Source organism: Adiantum capillus-veneris, chromosome 21 (genome assembly GCF_014529385.1).
Source record: "Adiantum capillus-veneris isolate H3 chromosome 21, ASM1452938v2, whole genome shotgun sequence".
In the NCBI taxonomy this organism is placed as follows: Eukaryota; Viridiplantae; Streptophyta; class Polypodiopsida; order Polypodiales; family Pteridaceae; genus Adiantum; species Adiantum capillus-veneris.
In genome coordinates this window covers 132,852,173-132,879,878 of record NC_140951.1, presented here as the reverse complement: position 1 = coordinate 132,879,878, position 27,706 = coordinate 132,852,173, and the positions used below count along the sequence as shown (strand labels likewise).

Here is a 27,706-nt window from a genome sequence, read left to right as displayed (position 1 = left end):
GGTCTCTTGGGATAATTTCCTACGACGTTAAAATACTCTTCTCTCTCTCTCTCTCTCTTCAAGGAAAACTATAGCTGTACACACTCTCGTGCAGCACATCCATAGTCTAAGGCAGACAGCGGTCCAGTATTGTTTGAGAGAAAATTGACACAATCTCATTCTATGCTTTTCCTAAGAGCAAACCTTAACAAGTGCCATACATTTTTATAATTTCACTGACACATGACAATTTAAACTGATATATTCCTCTTCTGCTCACGTTCAACCTACGTTATTCCATAAAAAACAACGTACTTATAAGTTAAAGACCCCTTGAAGCATTTCCACCAAAGAGTCCAAGCCAGAGAACTCCTTTGGTTTATGAAGTGGTCCCCAAGCTTGAATGCCAAGCAAAAATTGTCACCAAGAAACAACAAACCATCCATCATCAAGACTGTAAATGACGTAAATTAAAAAAGATGCTCATGGTTACTGAAGTACAAAGCATGCTGTTTGTTTGCCTCTTTTTTTAGCTAAATGAAGTGCAAAGCATGTTGTTGATTCCTCTCTTCAGCCTCCCTCACTTTCCAAGCTTCAAAGCTTATCATGCAAAGAAGTGCCTCAATTTGCATCCCTCTGGTAGCATTTGGTTGAACATTGCCTTGCAAACATGAGTTGATGTGAGCCGTGACTATGGGGCGGATAGGAGCCGCGACAAAATTCATCACTTGCAGAAAAGCCCAAGTGACCACAACGCTTCATGAACATGGAGAACCTGTCTTAGTGATCAGAAGCTGATTTGCAATTGTCTCGAGAACACGTGAAATCCCAAAATAACTCCAAGGTCCATAAATAGCAGACCATACAGCTTAACTGTTGATTTCAACAGTCTGGTAGATCAAATTTTTCTGCAAAGCCTGTTTTCTGCATCTCAAGTAAAACGTTTTAAAGCTCGAGGAACAGACTCATCCTCAGTTTTTGCTTTCTTTACAGAAGACGACCGAATCTGAGCTTCAATCAACGGCCTCTTGGCCGTGATGATATTCATTTGCTTTCGCTTTTGCCGCTTTGTCGGCTTATCCCTGCCTTTTGTTTTATGACGCACAACTACAGCCTTGCCAGCCATTATGGCTGCTGCCCTGTTTGCCTCTAATGCCTGTTGGCTTTTTATTTGCTGATGCTCTTGAGGCTCTCGCCGAACAGAGCCTATCTGCTTTGGATCAAGCACAATCATCTCGGGCTGCAGTTTGTCAAGGAGCAGATGCACCTCTGCCTCTTGCCTTTGCTTCACTGTCTCAAAAGGGTTAGCTACAAATGTGTCGAAATTGGCTTCACCAGCCCCAGGTACAAGTATAGATGACAATCCACCACTATGACCAATCCCCATAGTATCCTCGTAAGGACAGAAACAGAGATTGTTCACCTGCCAGCTCTTTGGCAGATGATGAGTTATGTAGGGCTTATACTGTTTAGACATAAATGCATCCCTCCATATCTCTATACTAGCGCCTTCACCGACCGCCAAAAGGCCTCGCTGACTTACGTCCAGTGATTTAGCAGGTGCCTTTGAGAAATATGCATGTAGAGGGGTAAGCTTTCTAACATCAAACACCTTTACTTTCCCATCCATGCCAGCAGTTACCATGTACTGCCCTTTTGATTCAAATGCCAAGGCAGTGACAGGGCCACGATGGCATAGTAACGATATAAGAGGCTTGCTCATATTAGGACTCCACATGGTGACAGATCCGTTGCTGTGACCAAGTCCAACAACTGCATTGTAAGGATTCATTCGCAGTACAGCACACTGTCCGAGATGTGTTCTGTGCTGAGCAACCATGGTACCTGTACTGGTATCTTGATATCTCAATGCACCATATCTATCCGCAGAGACAAGCAGAAAATGATAAGGAAGAAACTCCAACTTCAAAGGAAAGGAATGCTCCTGCACATCAACGTGAATAAAGCAATGGACTCACTGCATCACAATCATATGTTATAAGAAATCGGTGATTGCCATACTAATACTCATACCTTCAAACAATGTATTTCTGTTCCTTTCTTGTCATATATATATACATACCTGCAAAACAGAAATCAAACCCACAATAAGCTCCAAAACGTAAAAGTTACAAGGTGAGTTTCATCATGTAGAAAATGATACTGATCACCAACTTTCTCTGTGCAGCTGCGAAAAAGAGCTCGTTGTGTAGAAACTTGACATCCCTAGTTGTCTCACCAACCTGAAAGAGCAAACAACTCACACACCGTTATGCATAGCTTGCATTTTCTTAGCTGCAAATCACTACTATCACTAAACTAAAAGTCCACAGTGATAGAAGTAATACATGTGTAAAGCCAGACACCATAGGTTTTACCTTCCTAAAGGTCTTGCTTTTTTCACTTGGATATGCTGTACATATTGTAAGGACTGTTTGTATGTGATCGTTTGTGACTAAGGTACATACCTAAGAGGCTACAGAGTGCATGGCCCAGCGATAAAAGATCAAACTGACAAATATACTCTAGCAGTAGTGCATGAAGAGGGAAAGAAGCTCTCTTATGACCGCAGCCCTATTGCATAGGAGATCTTTCACTCATAGTAACAGGGAATGGACGTTTTCAGGTATGCGTTCCCCGTTCCCATTCTGAGTTCTCGTTCCGAATCCCCATTCCGTGTTTCAAACGTGAGTACCCGAAACAGGGAATGACATTTTGTGGCAATTGCCATCCCGAGTTCCCCGTTCCGGTTTCCCGTTCCTGGTAACTATGCTTTCACTTCAATAATTTGTTGCAAATGTTCTCTCAAGCAGGAAACTATAGGACACTGCGTTTGGACCCCTTATATAACTGTGTCTCAGTGGCATCATCTTCAAGCTCATCAACATACTCTTTTCAAATAACTATTACTGAAAACAAGTTACCAAACCCCTTCAACTTGTGGTTACCTTGTCAGATATTGGTTTCTTCTTAGCACAAGGTCTTGTAGAAATACCATCCTCCTATAAAATATGAGCTTGCAAGTGCTCATTGCTATCTTGCGGACTTTTCGCATGATTGAATTTATAGAGGAAAAAAAAAAGCAATGTGACATACAAAGTGGACCAATCCGCATTCTGGCAAGTGCCAAAAGCTATCTTTGAAATATTGTTGAGCTTTCCATATGAGCAAGGAGGAACATGTGGAAATTGAACCTTACCTCATACATAACCATTCACATAAGCCCTTGTACTGGCCGTTTAAAGAGCGACTACAAGCAAATTGAGAAACAAAAGGAAGGGCAATACATGGAGGTGGGAACTTTTCCCTTCTTCTCCATTTTACTGGGAGACCTCTAATAACAGCATGTCCAGTAATGGTAATGTGGGGTTGTGCATTCCCTACTGACGTGCAAATTTTTAGAATCTACAAACTTTTATCATGATCGTCCTGAGCATTACATTCTTTCTCATGTCAAACAGAAAAAAAAATACACGATATGTAACAAATGTCTCCTATATCATTTTGAAGATGAACAACCTGAAGCAAATAAAGCATAACTTTATTCACCAACGAAGGAAGCGGCATCATATGCAGCATTTTCTGTAAAAGCGGTGGCTTGCAATGAAGCTTACATGACAGCTTCACACAAATGTTAATAACATGCCAATGCACTCAGGTACTGAATATTAGGAAAAACACAACTTACTAAGCATAAGCACTTCTGCTGAGCATGTTGTGTCTTCCTCCCAGGTAACCACAATCCATGTTTATGCAAAGAAACAGATAAATTTGTAAAAAGGAACCCTACACAGGTAGTACCTGCAATTCACTAATCAGTCGCTTTGCCTTCCAATCCATGATTGCTAGGTGCCCTTTCCTTCCTCCAAGGACAAGATGGAGTCCATTGCGAGTAAAGTCTACAGCATAAGGTCCCAATTCTGCAAAATAACCATAGATTTCTGTCAAAATGGGGCAAAAGACTGTCACTAAAATATTATGCAATCAGTCTACAACCGCAAAAGCGATAGATACACTGCATGCATCTGTAAATATCAAGGAAAAGTGGAAATTAATAAACATCATCTTAAGGTCCATAATATCTGAGACTCAAGTAGAGCTGGATGGTGATGATGCTCTTTTCTAACACAACACATGTACAGAATTCAAAAAAAAGAAAGAAAGATAAAAAAGACACCACATTGCGAACCACACCGCATTGCAAACTCGCAATGGACCGCTCGACAACCTTCTGTCCACCACTAGCCAGGGCTGTCGCACTGAAGGAATACAGAGAGGAGCACACAAGAGAGGAGACAAACACAACGTGGGTGAGAGATGATGAGACAGAATGACCTAAGAGCGATAATAACTCAAAAAAGGACCATACAAATGGATAACTCACAACAAACCCCATAGGTTATTTCTATATGTCACAAATTGCTGATGTGTCAAGCCACTGAAGAACGGAGCCAACCTGCAGATCCTAGTCGAGGGGCCTAAGAAGAAGCAGCAGAAGAAGAAGCAACAGCCCCTCTTGTAACTAAATAGCAAAACCTGAATTTCATGGAGCACGAGACTCCAAGAGAATCACACCATCTGTGAACTCGGACTGCTAAGAATAGGAAGACGTGAAAGGTCATCACCTGAGGATCATGTTTGCCAAAGAAGCCGTCGAGGTCCAAAGACAGAACCTGTAAACTCCAAACCAAATGTCCGCCACATCTCTACATCTGCCAAGATCAAACCTATAGGTACAATCCAATACAAAATGCCAAACTGCATACAGACTCGGAAGAGCACATATACTCCCAGTATTGTAACTTGCTTCCTTGCTTCCTTGCTTCCTTAAAATCTTCAACAAAAATTGTCCTTTGTACTTGTGCTAAAGAGAACATACCCACAACTGAATTGTGCAATCAATATCCAATACACAACATGACTCCAAAACTCAGGAGAAAATAAAGGAACCGGCTTGGGAAACAAGCCCGTGAGAAACGTTGGGGCTGATATGTAACATGCCAGAAAACTGGGCAAAAAACTGTAAGGGAAGAACCTACTATACTAGCCAGCCATGGCCAAATCTGGACACCTGAAGAAGGGCTACCCCCAAGGTTTGAGCTCTCCAAAGGGACGATGGAAGAAGCAAACACGGCCACAACATGGGTTGGGATCCCCAACGCTGATCCATCTCCTAGCAAAGGAAGAATTGGACAGAGAGAGACAGACTTGGATCTCTGCTCTCCTAGGCCGGCACAGGAGGATAGTGCTATGCTTCTGACTGAGATGCCCAGATGCCCACGGGACGGGCTGCCCTGAGAGGATCACAAGAAGGGGAAAGATCTGCTGCTCATGCCTGTCCTAGCATGAGATCGCCACCACAAGGAACCCGCCATCATCTGCAAACCTCCCCATGGCTGCCCACCAAAAACGTTGGGGGCTGCCAGAGAAAACGCTAGGGTTGCTGATAAAAAACGCTAGAGCTGCTGGTGGAAAAACGCTAGGGCTGCCTCTAGGAGATCTCCACATGCTGCCCCCTTAGGGAGCCTATGAGAGGGCGCCCATGGACTAGGGCTGAATGCATGCAACTGGTAGGCACTCTGCCAGTGGGGATCGATAACTGCAAATGAGGGCTTGGCCTCCCTTTTATAATAATAACCGGCCACACTGGCCGTGTTCACACTACGTCCGCCCGGACATTGGACGCCCATCCCGACGGCGTCTGGGCTAGATCCCCTCTCCTAAGAGCGGGACATAACATTGGTGCAGTTCTTTGGTTCTTCGTCATTAGACATATAGTTCCTTAGTAGCCTCGGTTGTCCCTTTCCTTGGACTTCCGTAGCAGCTTGGAGTTTCTGGCATGTGGTATATGACCAGAGGTGCAGGTTTCCGACTCTTTTATCGAGGGTGGACACTTTAGAGTTGGGAAATGATCCGGATACCAATATTTTATGCCCTTACTCTCAATTCTGATGCATACTCTTGGAGCGGTTTACAATAGTATTTTCTGCAAACATGCTCTATACACATGGATTACGAGTACTTTCCAAAGCTTTGACCAGCATGTTACCGCTCTGGAAAACACGAACGTTCAGACGAGCATTCGCTTGGCCTCTCTCGAAGGGGTCGTGCAAGGGCTTAGTTCTCGACTTACTGCTCTGGAAAATACGGCTCAATCGACAACTACGCGTATTTCCGACGGCAAAACCCATCTCCAACTATTGCGGACGCAGATTGCTGCTTTTGGGTGTTCACAGGGTGGTCCGACTGTCACAATTCCGTACAAAAACTCCGAATTTCTCAGGGGAGGAGGAGGAATGTACGAAACTGGCCGTAAATAACTGGCTGCACCAATGGACCACGTATTTTGATCTCCATGGGGAGCATGATGAACGCAAGATTCAGACGATTCCTCTCTATTTGCGCAGTAAAGCGCTTACCTGGTGGCGCGACATGACAGAGAAGCCTACGACGTGGGCTGACTTCTGTGTGAAATTCAAGAGATTTCGCCAAAATGGATCCTTTGAAAGCTTACGCCAAATTGCAGATTCTTTCGATGAAAGCTCTATCTTTTGATAAGTATACGACAGCTTTCAAAGAGGCGCTCACCTTCTGCAAGGTGGATTCTACGCACGCTGTGCACATGTACCTACTGGGATTAAATAAAGATTACCGTTGGGCCTTAATCAAGGACAAAGCCCCGAGTGACGTCGAGGATGCAGTGGCAAAGACCAAGACGTTCCATTTGATAAATGGAGCGAACTATGAGAAGAAAAGAAATTCAGACCATCAATCCGGTGAGGGTGCTTCAAGGAAGCGACCCCGAATCCAGCAAACGTCCAAATCATCGCCGAGATCTTCTCAGGAGAAGAAGAAAGCCAAAAATGCTTCAGTTGCTGATGCAATGAAGAAGGGGGCTTGCTTTGGATGTGGCCAAACAGGTCACCAAATCAAGGATTGCCCCAAGAAGAAGATAAAGAAACCGCAAGGTCGTCCTTCGGTTCAGATTCACAAGATCTCAGGTAACTCTGATGTTATTCAAGTTGACATCCATCATATAGCGCACACTTCATGCACTAATTGTACTTTTAGTACCAAAGTGTTTAATAAGCACGATCTTCTCCGTTTCCCCGAGAAGATCAGTGGTCACGACGTGACCGTACTCCTTGATAATGGAAGCTCACATGTAAGGTGCAGCGGAATGAATGTTGTATTTTCTCAAGATTAGTAGTCTATATTTGCTCAAGGTTCCTTTTAGTTCTTATGGAAGGAGAGAGACTTCCGTCTTTATGGAGAGTGCTATGATCACGAACAAAGTGAGTGGATATTGTGCGTGCAAGTGTATGAGACTGAGAGAAAGAGAGAAGAGAGATACGACACCCGAGAGGTTGTAAAACTCTCCTCCGAAGGCCCCACTACCGTCGGCGAGAGTGGTCTACTTTGATTGCACAAAGGTGTACAATGATGATGCATGGACTGATGCAATTTGTGACTATGTCGGTGACGACGATGATGACTTTAAGGCTGAATTCCGTGCTCTTCTATCTGCTGTCCACAAAGGGGTAATGGCTGAGAATCTGGGACCACTTTGGGGTGCTGAAAATGACTGTTTTACTGCTGTTTTTGTGGCTGAAAAATCCCTGTTGTGGCTGCGTTTTTAGGGCTGATCTTCCTGCCCAAAAACGCTAATGTCTGCAATGGCCTAGGGCTGAAAACATACACTGTTTTACCTGCTGAAAATGACTGATGCAGCTGCGTTTTTAGGGCTGAAAACGCTGATGTGAAAAACGCTGGGACCTGCAGCTTGGATGGCGATCACAAACGCTAGAGGATAGGGATCTACTGCGGTCAAGGACTGCTGAAAACGCCAGGCAGAGGTGGAGTCTAGCGATGGCAAAAACGCTAGGGTTGGGAGGATGCCGGCAGGAAGGTGCTTGATGGGTTCTTGCTGAGAGAGAGGGAGAACCTGTTGCCTGAGGGCCTGTTGTGCTCCTTGCTCATCTGCCCAAGAGTGCTAACTTGGGGAGGGGGGGGGGGGGGGGGGGGGGGGGGGGGGTTGCTTACATATTTTCTTACCCAATTTGCCCTTCCTACTTTTGTTGGGAAGTCACTTAAATTAATAAGTGAAAAATGTCAAAAATAGGGAAATAGGATATAGTCATTGGAAAAATCCCCAAACTGACTCTGATGGAATCTGATGGAAATGCTTATGGTTATGCAGTGTGCAACTAGAGGATATGCATCCATACTAAGTGACTGGGCATGCACGGTCTACGAATAGACTCACAAAAGTACCAGATCACTTCTAATCTAGACTGACTGGACTGACGGGAACCCTGCTATGGTGTAGCTTGTCCACGGACACATAGGGTTGGATGTGTCACGTGACATCCCCTCCTTTTTAAAGTGAGGTACTGTCACAAATGCGGACACCACGTGCCAATAGAAAAGAACAGACTGAACAGACTTTTAGCACTACAATAACAACTGAACTGAGAGAGAGAGAGAGAGAGAGAGAGAGAGAGAGACGACACGCGACACGGAGTGGCAAAATTCCACCCCAGAGAATATTGGCCCCAAACCTTGACGCCCCTTTCGGTATTTCTTTATATTACTGCTGATTCGCAAAGTACAACAACCGGGGAGCACCTCCTCTGCAATCTGCGCGCTGAAGAGTGCTAGAGAGGGCTCCCAAGGCTCATATTTAAAGGCCCAAAGCCTAAAAGCATCAAATATGAAAAGCTGACCCCAAAAAATCACTTTCCTAAAATTTCGGGATTTCCCTAAAAATCCGCCGCGAATTCCGGGACGTCCGTAAAGGTGCCACATCATCATATTTTGATAAGCAAAGTCTTTTGAGTGTGTTCTGCTTTATTTTTAATGCCTTTATGTCACTTGGGGCCCCATCGGACGGGGTCCCCATAAGTTGGTAGGACTTCTTTTGTTGCTTGTTCTTCTTAAGGTTTCTAGAATTAGGGTTTGCAGGTTTTAGGGTTAGGGTTTCCAGAATTAGGGTTTGCAGGTTTTAGGGTTAGGGTTTCCAGAATTAGGGTTTCAACAATTAGGGTTACCACGTCCTCACTCTGACACTTCTTCTACTGCTTCTTAGGGTTTAGGCCCCTCGGCCGGCATCTGTAAGTTGGCTCCATTCTTTAGGCTTTGACACGTCAGCAATTTGTTACATCTCCCCTTCTTGAAAGAGAGTAATCGTCCGCGATTACAGCATATCTGCAAAACAACTCAAGTTAGCTCAAAAATTTCCGAGGGACATTCCGAGGGACAATCAATTTGCTCTTTTTATTAAGGAGTTAGCTTCTCCTTTCTGCTCTTTTGATCAAGGAGTTAGCTGCTCCTATCGGCTGTTTTGATCAAGGAGTTAGCTTCTCCTTTCGTCCAGATCGGAACTCTTGATATTCCGGCGTAGTAAAATTAGCCATCACACCCAGACCGTACTGATCTTCCTCGGGTGTCTTGATGCACTAAAATTACATACCCAGGCAATCTCATCCAATTAGGAATATTCAATGGTTGGCACATCACAATGCAACACAAATGCTCACATATGCATGTTACAAGACATAGAAACATAAAGCCGCCGATGAACACTCCTCCCGCATAACCTAACAAGGTCCGGGCCGGGAGATATTCAACGACTCCCTCATCACTCCTCCCGCATAACCTAGAAAGGTCCGGGCCGGGAGATATAGAGGCCTTTTACAACCAAACGCCCCCCAGACCGCAGCCTGTGTCGTTTGGAGGTGCTGAGAGTAACCACTGCTCAGACTTCTTAATACTCCTCCCGCATAACCATCAAGGTCCGGGCCGGGAGTCACACGAACAATTATTTTACAAGCATACAACCAAACGCTCCCCAGGCATCGGCCTGCGTCGTTCGGAGGTTTTCAAACATACAACGAAACACTCCCCAGGCATCGGCCTGCGTCGTTCTGAGGTTCAAACAATACCAAAAACAGTATTTCTCACTTCTCCACCCAGGAGTAAAATCACCAATCATTGAAACCAGTATCAAACCAGAGTCAAACAATTCAAATCGGCACCAAAACAGATTCAAAACAGATACCATCCATTTCAAACAAATTCCAAACAGGATCACCAAACAAGCTCAAACAGAACTCAAACTTAAAAAGCAATCTCGACATCAATCGAGCTCGAAAAGTCGACTGACTTTCCATCCTGAAACCTACACCAAAAATTAGGGTTAGGTTTCTTCCATAAGGTCATAGCCGAGCACAGCATGGTCCATCAGCTCTTGGACAAACAGTGTTTCTTTGGCAGTGATGGTAGTCCCATGATAGCAATCGCACTCGCTCTCCAAGTTCATCTACTCGTGAAGAGACATCTACTGGGAAACTTCAAGTTATAATCTGCTAGGGTTTCCATGGCAAGCATTTCAGGATACCCCACTCTGCCAGAAGTTGCACTCCGGAGGAAGATGTTAGAAACCATATAACTTCGGGCAAAAATTTTCTTGAAAGCTTGCCAAGTACTTGGAGTATGCTGCTTGGTAGCTATAGACATCCACATCTGCATGGCACTGCTTCTGAGAAAAACAGTGACTTGAAACAAATCTGGATCCTTCTCTTGCATGGCTTATGCCATGTAAGACATGAGCGGTGAAGACGGGAGCGCACCCGATGCGCGATGAAGTAAGGGTGGGAGTGGCTGATACCTCAAATATAATTCAATTCCAATAGCTCTGTCTGCTCTTTTGTAGGACCGGTATGCTTTCAGAAAAGCACACGCCTGAGGCTCTGATACCACTGTCACAAATGCGGGCACCACGTGCCAATAGAAAAGAACAGACTGAACAGACTTTTAGCACTTCAATAACAATTGTTCAATAACAACTGAACTGAGAGAGAGAGAGAGAGAGACGACACGCGACACAGAGTGGCGAAATTCCACCCCAGAGAGTATTGGCCCCAAACCTTGGCGCCCCTTTCGGTATTTCTTTATATTACTGCTGATTCGCAAAGTACAACAGCCGGGGAGCACCTCCTCTGCAATCTGCGCGCTGAAGAGTGCCAGAGAGGGCTCCCAAGGCTCATATTTAAAGGCCCAAAGCCTAAAAGCATCAAATATGAAAAGCTGACCCCAAAAAATCACTTTCCTAAAATTTCGGGATTTCCCTAAAAATCCGCCGCGAATTCCGGGACGTCCGTACAGGTGCCACATCATCATATTTTGATGTGCAAAGTCTTTTGAGTGTGTTCTGCTTTATTTTTAATGCCTTTATGTCACTTGGGGCCCCATCGGACGGGGTCCCCATAAGTTGGTAGGACTTCTTTTGTTGCTTGTTCTTCTTAGGGTTTCTAGAATTAGGGTTTGCAGGTTTTAGGGTTAGGGTTTCCAAAATTAGGGTTTGCAGGTTTTAGGGTTAGGGTTTCCAGAATTAGGGTTTCAGCAATTAGGGTTACCACGTCCTCACTCTGTGACACTTCTTCTACTGCTTCTTAGGGTTTAGGCCCTTCGGCCGGCATCTGTAAGTTGGCTCCATTCTTTAGGCTTTGACACGTCAGCAGTTTGTTACAGGTACTATTACCGAGCTACATGGCTTCCTTGTAGTCTGCCAACAACTCTGGATAATCCTTGATGAACTCTTCGTCTACCCACACCGCTTCATGGGTTCCTCAATCTTTGAACTTCAAAAAATATTGTCGTACTTGTTTCTTTGAACCATGACGAAACCGATGCAACAAGACTTGCTCCGGCTCCATGACTTCAGCTTCATCGATGATCTCCGGTTCTTCTTCTTCAGAAATGTCCTTTGGAGGTGTTCCTGAAACACTTTCAACCAAGAAACATGGAAAACGTTGTGCATTGACCATAAGTTAGGCAACTTCAATTTCATTGAAACCTCATTAATCTTTTTGATGACTGGAAATGGACCATACATACGAAAAGACAACTTAGGACATTTCTTTCCAACTTGCTTAAGACGTTGTTTCATGATTCTTAGATATACCCAATCTCCTTCCTTGATCGAGACCTCTTGACGATGCTTGTTAGCCTGCCGAGAATAAGATTCATGAGCCTTGCTTAGCCGAAGCTTCACACTCTCCGAAATCTCATCCAATGACTGACTCTCAGCATTGGCATCAGGCATTTGACTGACCGATCTAGTCAAAAGTGACTAGAACGGACGGCCAAAAGCTGCCTCATACGGAGTTCGACCAATAGCAGAAGAAAAGGAGTCATTTAGAATAGTCTGAACCAATGGAAGATAGAGCTCCCACTGAGACTGCTGATCATGAACATAAGATTTTAACATATCAAAAGCCAACTGATTATAAATTATTATTTGACCATCTGACTGTGAATGAAAAGCCGATAAAAAATTCAACTTTGTGCCAAGATTTTCAAAGAGTGCGCGCCAAAAGTTGGACGTGAACTTAACATCCCTATCTCAAACAATGGACTTTGGCAAACCACAGAGGGGGTACCAATGCTTAATGAACAATCGTGTTACATCTTGTGCAGTACCTGTGGCTTTACAAGGAATCAACATGCAAAATTTGTTGAAGGGATCAACAATTGTTAAACATTGAGTGTTCCTTGAATGCAAACTTGGTGGTAAGTTAGTCACAAAATCCATAGAGATATCCTGAAAAAGTCCCTCGGGAATAGCAAGAGGCCTTGCTGCTTACCCCGAGAAGCTTTTACTTTTTGACATATAGTACACTGTGTGACATAACGAAACACATCTTTCCGCATCTTAGGCCAATAAAAAAATCGTTCAATCTTTTCCAATGTGGTGTTCATTCCCGTGTACCCACCCGTGAGAGAATCATGTACATCATGCAATATGGTTGGCTTGAGAGAGGGCAACACACATAAACGCTGACGAAAAAATAACAAACCATCACGAAAGAGATAGTTGTTGGGTCCTTGGGAAGCAAGAGCCTGCAACCAATACTTACCAAACTCCGAATCTGCATACTGATTCTTCATGCTGTCAAAAGACTCACCCTGTATAGAAAATGTGGTTCTTGACTCAAGAGCCAAAATCTATCCTTTGTGACTCAACGCATCTGCAACAGGGTTAGCTTTTCCCGGCACATACTCAATCAAACCTCCAAATTGCTCAAAAAATTGTGACCACTACGCTTGGCGATCACTCCAATGTGCACTAGGCATAGACTGGAGCCACTTGAGGGCTTGATGATCTGTGCGCATTGTAAACTCTCTACCATACAGAAAATGCTTCCAATGCTTAAGAGAGTGAATGACAGACAAAAGTTCTTTATCATAAACTGAATAATTCTTTTCCGCACTATTGAGCTTCCGGCTAAGGAAAGCTACAGGACGACCATGCTACTGGAGCACAGCGCCTATGGCGACATTGCTCGCATCCGTCCATACCTCAAAGGGATCATCCCAAGAGGCAAGGATAAGACACGGTGCTTCTGTCACCGCAACCTTTTGAGAGCTGCGAAAGCCTCAATGGCTGCCTCGGACAAGTCTACGCGCTGACGGCGAGTCTTGACCCCTTTCAAAACATCAGTCATAGGTGCAGCAATGCGTGAAAAATTCTCTATGTGCGAACTATATGCTCGACATAAACCGAGAAAAGAACGCACATCATATACAGTTTTGGGCAAATCCCAATTACGAACCTGTTCCACCTTCGCGGGGTCTAGCTTGACGCCTTCTGCAGAAATGATATAACCCAGAGAAGTGACTTCAGTAAGAAAAAATTCAGACTTCTTAGCTGCAATGTACAACTGACACTCATCCAAACGAGTTAGTACCCTTTCAACATCTTTTTCATGTTGTTCCCACGATGCAGAAAAAATGAGAATATCATCTAAAAAGTTGAACACATACACCGACCATATCGCCGAAGCGACCTACCATGAGACGATTGAACATACCCACGGCACCTGTCAATCCAAAAGGCATAACAATATACTCTCATTGCCCTTGCTTGTGCGAAAAGCGGTCTTGAAAATGTCGCGTTTGAATATCCGTACCTGATGGTATCCACTTTTGAGATCGACCTTGCTGAAAACCTTTGCCCCATTGAGCCTATCAAGGATATACTCAATGAGAGGCATCGGAAACTTGTTCTTGACGGTCATCTTGTTTAATGCCCTGTAATCAAAACACAAACGAGACGAGCCATCCTTCTTGCGAACAAACAAAATAGGGGCAGCAAAAGGACTTACACTAGGACGTATGAATCCTCTAGCCACCAACTCCGTGAGTTGTCGCTCTAACTCTTCCTCCTGTGACTTGTTCAAACGGTAGGGAGCCTTATTGACAGGCTGCGCTCTCTCCATAAGCTCAATGCGATGGTCCTCCGGCCGCTCGAGTGGGAGACGAGGTGGAAGATCATCCTGCAAAAAGAGATGTTTAAACTTTGTAAACAACTCTGAATACTTAGCTGGAGCCTGAATGCTCTGGGAAACTGGAGCAACATAGATTAATGCCGCTTGTGCTCCTCGTCGTAATTCACGCTTTACCTGCACATGAGAGATGAGAGGCAAAGAATGCAAGCCCTCCTCATCACGAATGATGAGGGGAGAATCAGAGTCGGAATGTAAAGTGATCGTGTTAGCACCAAATTTAATGTGAGCGTCGAGTTTACGAAACCATTTAATGCCCAAAATCATATCACATCCTGAGAGAGGAGATACAAGAAATTTTCTACAAAAAGAAGCTTGTTGAACGGTAAACATCACATCAAGGCACTCCTTCGTGATGAGAGAGTCCATACCAGGAGCGAAGCCAGAAACCTCGAGAGGAGCTTTCTGACTAACCTTTAAGCGGGCTCTCTCAACAAGAGGAGGACTAATCACATCATGCATACTGCTTGGATCAAACAATATGATAAAACGCTGCCCCTTTACATGACCATAACACTTCAGGAGAGACTCATCAATGTGTGTCAGAGTCAGGAGAAGATGTAGGTTGTGTTGTGACAGTGCTTGTGGTAGCTATGGGTGCCTTTGGTTCCTTAGGTGGGACTGTCTTAGGACAGGCCTTTTTAATGTGACCCTTGACGTGACATTGAAAACATCGACCTTCTTTAGCATAAATCACTTGTTCTTCAGCCGTGATACATCCTCCTATAATTCCTTGTGAAGCTTTTTCATCGGGGGTTAGCTTAGGTTTTACAGGTGCTTTAGTTTTACCCTTAGATTCATTGTTAGAGTTCTTTTCCGAGGAATTAGAGAAAGAAGGGCTAGGAGAATTACCATTCTTACCAGTCTTACCGTTCTTACCGTTCTGTGTGTTCTGAGAATTCTGCGGGGTTCCTTGAGAAGTCTTGTTTTCCTTGGGCTTTCCTTTGTTGTGCTTCATCTCGTGTGTGAGAGCAATCGCTACTACTTTGTTGAGATCGATTGGATCAAGTACCTCGACATCATACTTGATATACTCGTCCAATCCGTAAAGAAATGCCTTCTTGCGCTCCGAATCCGATTTGCGTAATTGAGTGCCGAGCTGCAAAACACGATTAGAGAAAGACATAACCGGTATACCATTTTGCTTGAGAGCGCGCCAATCGTCCTTCAATCGTGCAAGGTACTGAGGTGGCATAAACCGCGCCTTGAGCTTGTCTTGGAAATCAACCCAATTGAAGGAAAGGGGCGTGAAGTCGTCGGCTTCCTCTAGGTGCACGGCTAGTTGTGCCTCTTGCCATGCGTGGTACCAATTAATGGCATCACCGGCAAGGTACATAGCTGCCGTCAAAACTTTGCTATTGCCTGTCTTCTTAGTTGTCGCAAAATAAGCATTAAATTGATGCAACCAATAACAAATAACCGTAGCATTCATCTTGACGTCATACTTACTGAAAGTCAACTTTTCGGTGACTGGGTTGTTAGAATCCGCGTCGTGGCTTGCACGACTTGAGGAACTCCCACGATCTTTGGATGATTCGGTTTTCGAGGCTAGCGCTTGTCGAAGCAATTCTTGAGTGCGTAGCTCTCTTTGAGCTTCACGCTCGGTCTCCAAAGCCAATCTTTGAGCCGCCTCGTCTGCCTTTCTTTGTTGTTTTCGTTCTTTGCGTGCGTTGCGCTCGCGTTCTAAAGCAAGGCGATTGTCTTCTTGTTGTGCGACAAGTCTTGCGTTTCTTTTCTCGCGCTCACGGTCCTGAGCAAGGCGATTTGCTTCTTGTCTATCCATCATGGCTATCATCTGCTTAACCATTGCCTCCATAGGGTTTGGTACACTTGGTGGCGTAGATGGCGAAGGGGGAGGGTTGAAAAAATCTCCCAGTGGGGAAAAGTCTTCGTCGCCTCTCTCATGCTCATCACCTGTATGCGAAGTATCCATTCCGCTTCGGGTGACCACCATGCACTATGATCTTTGGTTCTTAAGTCCACGAGGAACTTGGGTTCTTGAACTTGGGTTCTTGAGGATCTTGGGTTCTTGGATTCTTGAGGATCTTGAGGTTCTTGAGGTTTTCTTTTGCTTGCAAATCACGTTTGAGAAGAATCTTCTCTTCACCCGAGTTCTACTCTTTTCCGCGGGCGCACCCCTTGGCGGCCTTGCGCTCACACCAAGGTTGCTTTTTCCCACCTCACATCGATTGGCCGGCCGCTAAATGCACAGTCCGCTCCCAATGAGTGAAAAGACACACAAGGGGAGGTTGGACAAGCCCTTCTTTCTTGGGATTCCTGTCACTCTTCAACAAAACACGATTAGGAATCGACACGGCCAAGCGAACTTGGGTTCGTGCGACCGCAACAAGCAAAAAAAAATTCTTGTGGTTCTTGTGGTTCTTTCCTTGAGTAATACACTAACACTTCCAAAGCTCTAATACCAATGTAAGGTGCAACGGAATGAATGTTGTATTTTCTCAAGATTAGTGGTCTATATTTGCTCAAGGTTCCTTTTAGTTCTTATGAAAGGAGCGAGCCTTCCGTCTTTATGGAGAGTGCTATGATCACGAACAAAGTGAGCGGATATTGTGTGTGCAAGTGTATGAGATTGAGAGAAAGAGAGAAGAGAGATACGACACCCGAGAGGTTGTAAAACCCTCCTCTGAAGGCCCCACTATCGTCGGCGAGAGTGGTCTACTTTGATTGCACAAAGGTGTACAATGATGATGCATGGACTGTTGCAATTCGTGACTATGTCGGTGACGATGATGATGACTTTAGGGCTGAATTCGGTGCTCTTCTATCTGCTGTCCACAAAGAGGTAATGGCTGAGAATCTGGGACCACTTTGGGGTGCTGAAAATGACTGTTTTATTGCTGTTTTTGTGGCTGAAAAATTCCTGTTGTGGCTGCGTTTTTAGGGCTGATCTTCCTGCCCAAAAACGCTACTATCTACAATGGCCTAGGGCTGAAAACATACACTGTTTTACCTGCTGAAAATGACTGATGCAGCTGCGTTTTTAGGGCTGAAAACACTGATGTGAAAAACGTTGGGACCTGCAGCTTGGATGAGGATAGGGATCTACTGCAGTCAAGGACTGCTGAAAACGCCAGGCAGAGGTGGAGTCTGGCGATAGCAAAAACGCTAGGGTTGGGAGGATGCCGGCAAGAAGGTGCTTGATGGGTTCTTGCTGAGAGAGAGGGAGAACCTGTTGCCTGAGGGCCTATTGTGCTCCTTGATCATCTGCCCAAGAGTGCTAACTTAGGTTTGCTTATATATTTTCTTACCCAATTTGCCCTACCTACTTTTGTTGGGAAGTCACTTAAATTAATAAGTGAAAAATGTCAAAAATAGGGAAAATAGGATAAAGTCACTGGAAAAATCCCAAAACTGACGCTAATGGAATCTGATGGAAATGCTTATGCTTATGCAGTGTGCAACCAGAGGATATGCATCTATACTAAGTGACTGGGCATGCACGGTCTACGAATAGACTCACAAAAGTGCCAGATCACTTCTAATCTAGACTGACTGGACTGACGGGAACCCTGCTATGGTGTAGCTTGTCCACGGACACATAGGGTTGGATGTGTCACGTGACATCACACAATTTTGTGGATACAAAATTGGTGCAGAAACTGAGCCTGCCGACGTGGGACAGTGACCATGAGTATCACGTGAAGATGGCTCGTGGCGAGGATACGGATGTATGAAATCGGATTTCCATATCATGCGCCTGGACAAAGCAGATGTTATTTTAAGAATTCCATGGTTTTATGATAAACTATATACATCACTCTCTTGTTTTTGTTAAGCAGGACATGCCTCATGTATTTGTGTCGCTTTGTAATCAGATTTCTGTAAATAATGGTTTTGCAATACCAATTGTTACTGCTTTGGAAATGTATAAAGATACAAAGTCTTCTGATGTTGACTTTTATCAATGTGTACCTCTGCTTGGTTTGATTCATTAGTGCTTGGTACTTCTGTCTCACTGAATTTTGTAAAAATGTTTCATGTTCTTCTGTTGAACTTGGGGATTCCGACGAATCCAACCTTATCCGAGAAATCATGACTGATTTCAAGGATGTTTTTCCTGATGATCTACCTCCTGGCTTGCCGCCTTCGAAAGGAGTAGATCATGGCATTGAGTTGGTGACTGGTAATCAGCCCTTCTCAGAGCAACCCTATCGGTTTAGTAAAACCGAGGAAGACGAGATTCAGCGACAGCTAAAAGATTATCTCGACAGGTATTTTGTTCGGCCAAGTAAATCCCCGTGGGGAGCGCCAGTGTTACTTTCTCTAAAGAAGGATAACACTATGCGCTTCTGCGTGGATTACAAAGGGTTGAATAAACTCACTGTTAAGTATAAGTATCCACTCCCACGCATGGACGATCTGATAGATCGGCTCCATGGAGCGCTATATTTTACAAAGATAGACCTACGATCAGGCTATCAGGCTATCACCAAATACGAATCAAACTGGAAGATATTCCTAAGAGAGGTTTCCATACGCGTTATGGTCACTATGAGTTTCTGGTCTTGCCTTTTGGTTTAACCAATGCTCCAGCTACATTTCAGTAGATGATGAACAATTTGCGGAGACCATTTTTAGGCAACTTCGTTGTTGTATTTCTCGATGATATCTTGATCTACAGCCGAAGTTTATGTGAGCACTTGGCGCATATACGCGCTGTTCTCGAAGTACTAAGAACTGAGAAGCTTTATGCTAAAGCTTCCAAGTGTGAATTCTTCAAGAAAGAGCTTCTGTACTTGAGTCACATCATTACCCGCGATGGAATTCGCGTTGACCCCGAAAAGTAGGATAAAGTGCGAAATTGGCCCATTTTGAAGAATGTGCGCCAAGTAAAGTCCTTTTTAGGCTTTATAGGATTCTTTCGCAAATTCATCAAGGACTACTCTAGAGTTGTTGCTCCGCTTACGCAACTTTTAAAAGGAGGGGTGAAAGTGAAGACTTCGCACCCTCGCCGTAAAGGTAACCCCCCTATTGTCTGGAATGAGCATCTCGACGAGAGCTTTCGAACACTAAAGCACTTGGTGACTACGGCACCAATATTGCACATTGTGGATCCTAGCAAACGGTTTGTGGTTGAAACGGATGCTAGTGACTATGCCATTGGTGCGGCATTATACCAAGGTGGACGTCCTCTTGCGTTTGAAAGGAAGAAACTTTCTGACGCTAAGATGCGTTATCCAGCGTATGAGAAGGAGCTTTACGCTGTAGTCTACGCCTTGAGGAAATGGCGACACTACTTGTGTGGCTCTACGTTTGTTGCACGGACAGATCATCATTCCTTGCACTATGTCTGTGATCAGGGTGATCTCACAGGCCGGAAGACTAGATGGGTTGAGCTTCTACAAGAGTTTGAATTTGAGATCCGTTATAGAAAAGGATTTAGCAATCGAGTTGCCGATGCACTTAGCAGGATTCTTGAGGTTAATGCCTTGTCTATAGTTGAAATCTCGACGGATTTCTATCTCTCTCTCCGAGGGCTATGTCGTCACGATAGCCATTTTGGCAAGATATGGAACGAGGTTGAAGCGGGGCATGACTCGCGTATAGGCTTGGGTGATCCGGAGACCCAAGTGAGTCGTGTCGGAGAGACAAGACAGCGACAATATTCCATTAGAGGTGGACTATTGTTCAAAAATGGTAAAGTCTGCGTGCCGGAAATCGATGAGGTTCACAAAGGATTTTGTGCGAATGCCACGATATTCCTAGCGCTGGGCACCCAGGCATCCAAAGAACTTTGGCTTTGGTCAAGCGATATTTCTATTGGCCAAGAATGCGCTCTTACATAGAGAGCTATGTGAAGAGATGCGCTCAGTGTCAGGTCAACAAGGCAGAGCGCCTTAGGAAAGCTGGTCTGCTACATCCATTGGAAATCCCAGATGCCAAGTGGCAGAGTATTTCCATGGACTTCATCATTGGTTTGCCAAATACTAGTCGGGGCAATGACGCTATTTGGATTGTGGTTGATAGACTCACAAAAATGGCGAAGTTTATACCAACGAAGTCGTCAGTAAAAAGCCATGAGTTGGCGGTTTTATTTGTCGATTAACTTTATAAGCTGTATGGTCTGCCACAAGACATCGCCAGTGATAGAGATACAATGGCCGATTTTGGCGAGATGTGTTTGCTTATCTTCAGATGAAGTTGAGTATGTCGTCTTCTGACCATCATGAGTCCGACAAACAAACTGAGAGGATGAATCGGACGTTAGAGAACATGTTGAGAGCCTATGTCTCTCACAGGCAGTCTGATTGGGAGACGTATCTTCCACAGCTAGAGTTTGCCTATAATAGTAGCAAGCATTCTGCTACTGGATTTAGACCGTTCATACTGATGTATGGATTTGAGCCTAAATCCACGATTGCTATTGGCTTAGAAATAGTCAAGGAACGCAAAGCTCGTGATTTCCTGTATAACATGCAAGAAATGCTCGAACTGGCTAAGGATAGTATAAGAACGGCTCGTGATCGTGTCACAAGACGGGTACCACGTGCCAAAAGAAAAGAACAGACTCAACAACTTTAAGCACTTTAAATAACAACTGAACTGAGAGAGAGAGAGAGAGAGAGAGAGAGACGACACGCGACACGGAGTGGCGGAATTCAACCCCAGAGAGTATTAGCCCCAAACCTTGGCGCCCCTTTCGGTATTTCTTTATATTGCATCAACACAGTACAAGTTGGTACTCCACACTCTGCACCTTCTCCAGGAAGCATGCCAGAGAATGAGCTCTGAGTACATATTTAAAGGCCCTAGGCCCCAAAAGCAGTTTACAGTGAAAAGCCTTTAAACTCAAAAGCTTCTGGTCCAAAAGCAATGCCAAAAAGATGCCAACGTAAATCACGGAAATCCGTACAGTCCTGCCACGTTAGCACTACTAGCGTAAAAAGCGAAAATCCGTACAGTTCTGCCACGTTAGCACTGCCAACGTGAAAAGCGGAAATCCGTACAGTTCTGCCACGTCAGCAGTCAACGGAATTTTCGGCAATCTATTGCTTCCCCTTCTTCTAGGGTTTAGGCCAATCGGGCGGTAGCTCCGTTCTTCAGTAGGTCGACACGTAAGCAGTTTGTTACATCTCCCCTTCTTGAAAGAGAGTAATCATCCGCGATTACAGCATATCTGCAAAACAACTCAAGTTCGCTCCAAAAAAATTCTAAGGATCATTCCGAGGGACATTCAGTTTGCTCTTTTTGTTAAGGAGTTAGCTTCTCCTTTCGGCTCTTTTGACCAAGGAGTTAGCTTCTACTTTCGTCCAGATCGGAACTCTCGATATTCAGGCGTAGTAAAATTAGCCATCACACTCAGACCGGACTGATCTTCCATGTGTGTCTTGATGCACTAAAATTACATACCCAGGCAATCTCATCCAATTAGGAATATTCAGTGGTTGGCACATCACAATGCAACACAAATGCTCACATATACATGTTACAAGACATAGAAACATAAAGCTGCCGATAAACACTCCTCCCCCATAACCTAACAAGGTCCGGGCCGGGAGATATTCAACGACTCCCTCATCACTCCTCCCCCATAACCTAAAAAGGTCCAGGCCGGGAGATATAGAGGCCTTTTACAACCAAACGCCCCCCAGACCGCAACCTGCGTCGTTTGGAGGTGCTGAGAGTAACCACTGCTCAGACTTCTTAATACTCCCCCCGCATAACCATCCAGGTCCAGGCTGGGAGTCACAACAACACTACTTCCCCCGTAAATAACCACAAGGGTCCGGGCCATGAGTAAAAACAACACTTTTCAATCATTCAATACTCTCCCCGCAAATAAGCACAAGGGTCCGGGCCATGAGTATGAACAAGCATTCTGAAACATCATTTCTCACTACTCCACGAGGGAGTAAAATCACCAATCATCGAAACCAGTATTACAATCAGAGTCAAACAATTCAAATCGGCACCAAGACAGGTTCAAAACAGATACCATACATTTCAAACAAATTCCAAACAGGATCACCAAACAAGTTCTCAAACGGATTTCAAACTTAAAAAGAAGTCTCGACATCAGTCGAGCTCAAAAACTCGACCGACTTTCCATCCTGAAATCTACACCAAAAATTAGGGTTAGGTGCATTCCATAAGGTCGTAGCCGAGCACAGCATGGTCCATCAGCTCTTGGACAAACAATATTTATTTGGCGGCGATGGTAGTCCCAAGATAGCAATCGCACTGGACCTCCAAGGTCATCTGCTCCTGAAGAGACATCTACTGAGAGATGTCAAGAAATTTCAAGTTATAATTTGCTAGGGTTTCCATGGCAAGCATTTCAAGATACCCCACTCTGCCAGAAGTTGCACTCCGAAGGAAGATGTCAGAAACCATATAGCTTCGGGCAAAAATTTTCTTGAAAGCTTGCCAAGTACTTGGAGTATGTTGCTTGATAGCTATCAACATCTGCATAGCACTGCCTCTGAGAAAAAAACAGCAGCTCGAAACAAATCTTGGATCCTTCTCTTGTGGCTTATGGCCTATAAGACATGAGCCGTGAAGACAGGAGCGCGCCCGATGCGCGATGAAGTAAGGGTGGGAGTGGCTAATAAGTGCGGGGTCGGAGCACAAAGGTAAAATTTCCAATGGACTTTGGAAGTGCGATCTTGCTCTGTCTGCTCTTTTGTGGAACCGATATGCTTTCAGAAAAGCACACGCCTGATAGTCTGATACCACTGTCACAAGACGGGCACCACGTGCCAATAGAAAAGAACAGACTGAACAACTTTAAGCACTTCAAATAACAACTGAACTGTGAGAGAGAGAGAGAGAGAGAGAGAGAGAGAGAGAGAGACGACACGCGACACGGAGTGGCGGAATTCCACCCCAGAGAGTATTGGCCCCAAACCTTGGCGCCCCTCTCAATATTTCTTTACATTGCATCAGCACAGTACAAGCCGGTACTCCGGACTCTGCACCTTCTCCAGGAAGCATGCCAGAGAATGAACCCTGAGCACATATTTAAAGGCCCTAGGTTCCAAAAGCGGTTTATAGTGAAAAGCCTTCAAACTCAAAAGCTTCTGGTCCAAAAGCAATGCCAAAAAGCTGCCAGCGTAAATCACCGAAATCCGTACAGTCCTCCCACATCACTGCCAGTGTAAAAAGCGGAAAATTGTACAGTTCTGCCACGTCAGCACTGCCAGCGTGAAAAGCGAAAACCCGTACAGTTCTGCCACGTTAGCAGTCAGCGGAATTTCCGGAAATCTGTTGCTTCTGCTTCTGCTAGGGTTTAGGCCCCTTGGCCGATAGCTCCGTTCTTTAGTAGGTCGACACGTTAGCAGTTTGTTACAGATCGAGTCACTACTTATGCTAATCAAAAGAGATCTCCCAGGACTCTAGAGGTGGGACAATGGGTTTACCTGAAGATACCATTGGGAAACTCGAACCGCTAAGAATAGGAAGACCTGAAAGGTCATCATCTGAGGATCAAGTTTGCCGAAGAAGCCATCGGGGTCCAAAAAGAACCTAGCTACTCAAGCAAAGTCCCTGAGATCAAACCAAATGTCCGCCACTTCTATGCATCTGCCAAGATCAAACCTGTAGGTACAATCCAATACAATATGCCAAACTGCATACAAGCTCGAAAGAGCACATATACTCCCACTGTTGTAACTTGCTTCCTTAAAATTTTCACCAAAATTGTCCTTGCGACATGCCTTTAAGTTGCACGCGTAGGTGATTGCATATGGATAGAGGCCCTCACTTTGCATCCACTGAAAACGGCCCATAGCTTTTTGGCCCTGCTTCTGTTGTTCGTATCCCGCAATCAGTGCACATCGTTCCAATTATTAAGCTCCTCAAGCACTTTCTGTGCTTTCTGAAGTGCACCACATTTGGCATACATATCGACCAAGGCAATGCCAAGCACAACATCTCTTTTCAACAGCATCTTGTCTAGAGCCGCATACCCTTCAAGATGCATGCGTAGGTGATAGCGTCTGGAAAAAGGCCCTCATTTTGCATCTCTTGAAAACAGCCCACAACTTCCTGGCGCTGCCCCTGTTGGGCATATCCTGCAATCAATGCGTTCCAAGAAACGACATCCCCAACAAAGCACCATGTTTGGTATACATATCAACCAAGGCATTGCTAAGCACACCAATTTTTTGCAATAGCCCCTGATTAACAATATCAGAGTGAATTCTTATATCACCATCTTGCGTAGAGCCACATATGTTTTCCATAGCGGGGTGCACTATCTAAAGACGCATGCACAGAATTCCAAACATTATTATATACATCCATGACAACTTCTTCGCCTGCCTTTGTTTCATAAGGTATCTGCAAGGAGAAGGAGCATTGCCAAGCACGACATCTTTTTCAACAACCCCTGAATAACAATATTAGCTTGAAATTTTATGCTCATATCAACATCTTGCATAGAGCCACATGCCTTCAAGATGCATGTGTATGTGATTGCATCAGGAGAGAGGCCCTCACTTTGCATCCGCTGAAAACATCCTAGAGCTTTCTGGCCGGCTCCTGTTGTGTGTATCCCGCAATCAATGCACTCCAAGAGACCACGCTCCGGACAAGGAGCTTCTCAAGCACTAGCTTTATTGAACAGATAATGTTTGCCACAGCTGCCTCGGGGTCATTCCAAGAGCCCTCAGGAGCCTCACATGCTTAGCAAGCAACCAGCCTTTCACGCCAGCTCCAGCACAGGTTTACAACTGCGTCACGTATCTCAAGGCGCATATCTCAGGTTCTCTCTCTCTCTCTCTCTCTCTCTCTCTCTCTCTCTCTCTCTCTCTCTCTCTCTCTCTCTCTCTCATTTTTTCCCCAAAAGATCCTCTCGCCTAATTTAGCACGCCAATCACTTCCTAGCACATCGCATAGATATGAAATTTTCACGGGCTCCTTGATGAAAGAAAACCAATATTGTTTGGTCCCCAACTTTGCCCCAAGCTCTGCACAATTCCGTGCATCTGCGTTTGGCTGATCACCAACCAAATCTGGGACAAGTCCTGCATTGGCTTTGGCTTCTTTCCTTTATGCTCTTACTTGTCATCCTCATCTTGTGACTTCCTTTGTGGGCATTCTTTTGCAAAAGATCCCTCCTATTCACAAATGACGCATTTCTTGGCCTCTCTTAGAACTTTTCTTTCTTCAAAAGATTTGGCAAAATAATGCATGTTCTCGCCCAAACGAAGGTTTAAACTGTTTCTTGGACGTGTCAGCTACATCAGTGGAGGGTTTCTTTGCGAGAGGCACACAAGGCTTTGCTGTAACATTGCCCTTGGCTGAAAACTATTTGCCTTGGGACTCTCTCTTGTTGCCCTTAAATCCACCTTTTGACAGATTACTTGCCACTCGCATTCTCAATCAACTGCGCCATATTCATGACAGTAGTCTTTGTGCAGTAGTCCCTGATTCCCTTGGGCAATCTATAATAATACTTTTCAATATGTTCTAACAATGGCACAAACTTGGAGGAGCTTACTTACAACAAGGGGGCCCATAACTGCTTATTGTACTCTTCAAGATTCGCACAGTTTGCCACATTTAACTCGTGTCATGTTGTCATCACATCCACTTCAAGAGTGTTTGTAAGCCACGTAGGATCGAGACATCCGTACAAAAGTCAGCACTGCTTGGATTGATGATTGTGACATCTAAAGTCCTACATGGACCAAGTTGAGAATGTGAATGTAGAATGTTATCTAAACTTAAATGTGGGTTAAGATGTTAATGTTCAATGTAAACTACGTGATGATGCATGCTCTATGGTAGTGATGCTATCATCCATGTGTGTATTGTCTTGTAGGGATAGCCATGGAAATGTCAGTACAGCTATCCGTACCACCTGATGATGTGGCATCCGTACAATGCTGCCACCGCATCCACACGCTCAGCTTACGTGGCATTTTTTTATGCCAAGCTTTATTTGCATTTCCTTGTGTGGAAATTTGGCCAAAGTTGCTCTTGAGGGCCAAGTTGTAGTAGCTTTTGGATCCCCTCAACCTATGCATATCATGACACCATAATCATGAAAGTGGTGTAGCCTCCAAATTGTGGATGTTACAATCAAAATTGTCTAGAAAGACGATGAAACACCTTTCTATATGTCATAGCATGTGCCAAAACTTGTGAAATCTGTCTAAGGACTTTTCAAGTGATTGCTCTTCAAAGATGTAATTTTACCAAAAAGAACATTCTTCAAGAAAATTCATGCTTTTTATATTTTTAGAAAGGACTTTATGGTCAAAACCTAAGTGGTAGCACATGATAGCTAGCTCTTTAGTAAGCAATATCATACAATGGCATTAGAAAAGTTTAAGTATGTCTGGAAATACCAAATAGGTGATCACAAAACACCAAACCTGGAAGTTGAATATCGAAGGCCTTTCGAGCACTTGTAATATCGACATTAGAAACGATGGCTTCTTGAGAAAAATTCTTTGTCTGTTCTAGACCCTCAGGTTCAATATAGCCAGCCTCACTAGGCAAAAGCCACTACATAAAAGACAAGTTCATATATGTAAGCATTGACAAACCTTTGCTATGCTCTGTCATATATATTGGATTTTTTTTAGTATCTCTGTGCAGAAATGGATGTGTGCCAAATTACAAAAGCCATCATGTACCTATGAAGCCAAGAGAAGCTACCAAGTAGTTTCACCGGATTATTTTCCTTCATACACCACATAACTACCCTTTCTAGAGGTGCCATGCTTACTCTCAAGTTCAAACCCAGTAATTGTACCTAAGGGCCAAAATCTCGTTTTACTTCGGAGCAAAAAATGCCTGATGCATATAGTCAAGATGTAGGACGTAGAGGAGTGTTGAAGTTTTGTTAATTTCATTTACTAAGCTTCTATCATTTATTTCGTGAAAATGAAACATGCACGTGAACCTCATCTTCATGTACATATGCACATACAAATGATGGATGTAAGCATATAGTCTTGAACCTGGAAATTTATACAGATGCACAAAAAAGGCATTTAGCATGTAAGAGGCATATATAAGCAATTGCTAGCTCAGAAAGAGACCTGCTCAAATTTGGCTGCTGTTCGAGCAGATTGGCCAATTATTTCTTCTCTATGTCGGAGCTTCCCTCTAAGCTTCTTGTCGGAGAGGTCCTATTTAACAGCCCACCAGCAGAAAATGGTAAGAATCAGAATGATTTGAAAGGACATAGCGAGGTTGACGAAAAGAGGGGACCTTGAAGGAGACTCTGGGGCCTCTAGTGTACTTCAGTTCCTGAGGAGTCAGCTCTGCAAGCGCGACCTCTTCCTCCGCCATCCTGCTAGTGTCCGCGTCCTCGGCCAAAACGCTTGCGCTCTCTCTCTCTCCCCCCCTCCCGTGCAGCGTGCACGTATTGAGCTCGAAACTTGTCAGTTCCTACCGTATTA

The 27,706-nt window shown here is 44.5% G+C and overlaps 1 protein-coding gene across 2 annotated transcripts; it reads right to left on the bottom strand.

Annotated features, from left to right (window-relative positions):
• Positions 1 to 424: 424 nt before the first annotated feature.
• On the bottom strand, positions 425 to 27,706 carry LOC147431755 (Transducin/WD40 repeat-like superfamily protein). 2 transcript variants are annotated; one of them, XM_086494252.1, is made up of 7 exons: positions 27,516 to 27,706; positions 27,344 to 27,433; positions 26,672 to 26,804; positions 3,781 to 3,899; positions 2,155 to 2,222; positions 2,014 to 2,062; positions 425 to 1,924 (listed from the first exon to the last, which is right to left on the bottom strand). In XM_086494252.1, the coding sequence occupies exons 1-7, from the start codon at positions 27,594 to 27,596 to the stop codon at positions 911 to 913; spliced, it is 1,554 nt and encodes a 517-aa protein (XP_086350378.1). In that variant the 5' UTR covers positions 27,597 to 27,706; the 3' UTR covers positions 425 to 910. The 2 variants fall into 2 exon arrangements, with proteins under 2 accessions (XP_086350378.1, XP_086350380.1); XM_086494254.1 differs by lacking the exons at positions 26,672 to 26,804; positions 27,344 to 27,433; positions 27,516 to 27,706 and adding exons at positions 13,596 to 13,630; positions 13,731 to 13,765.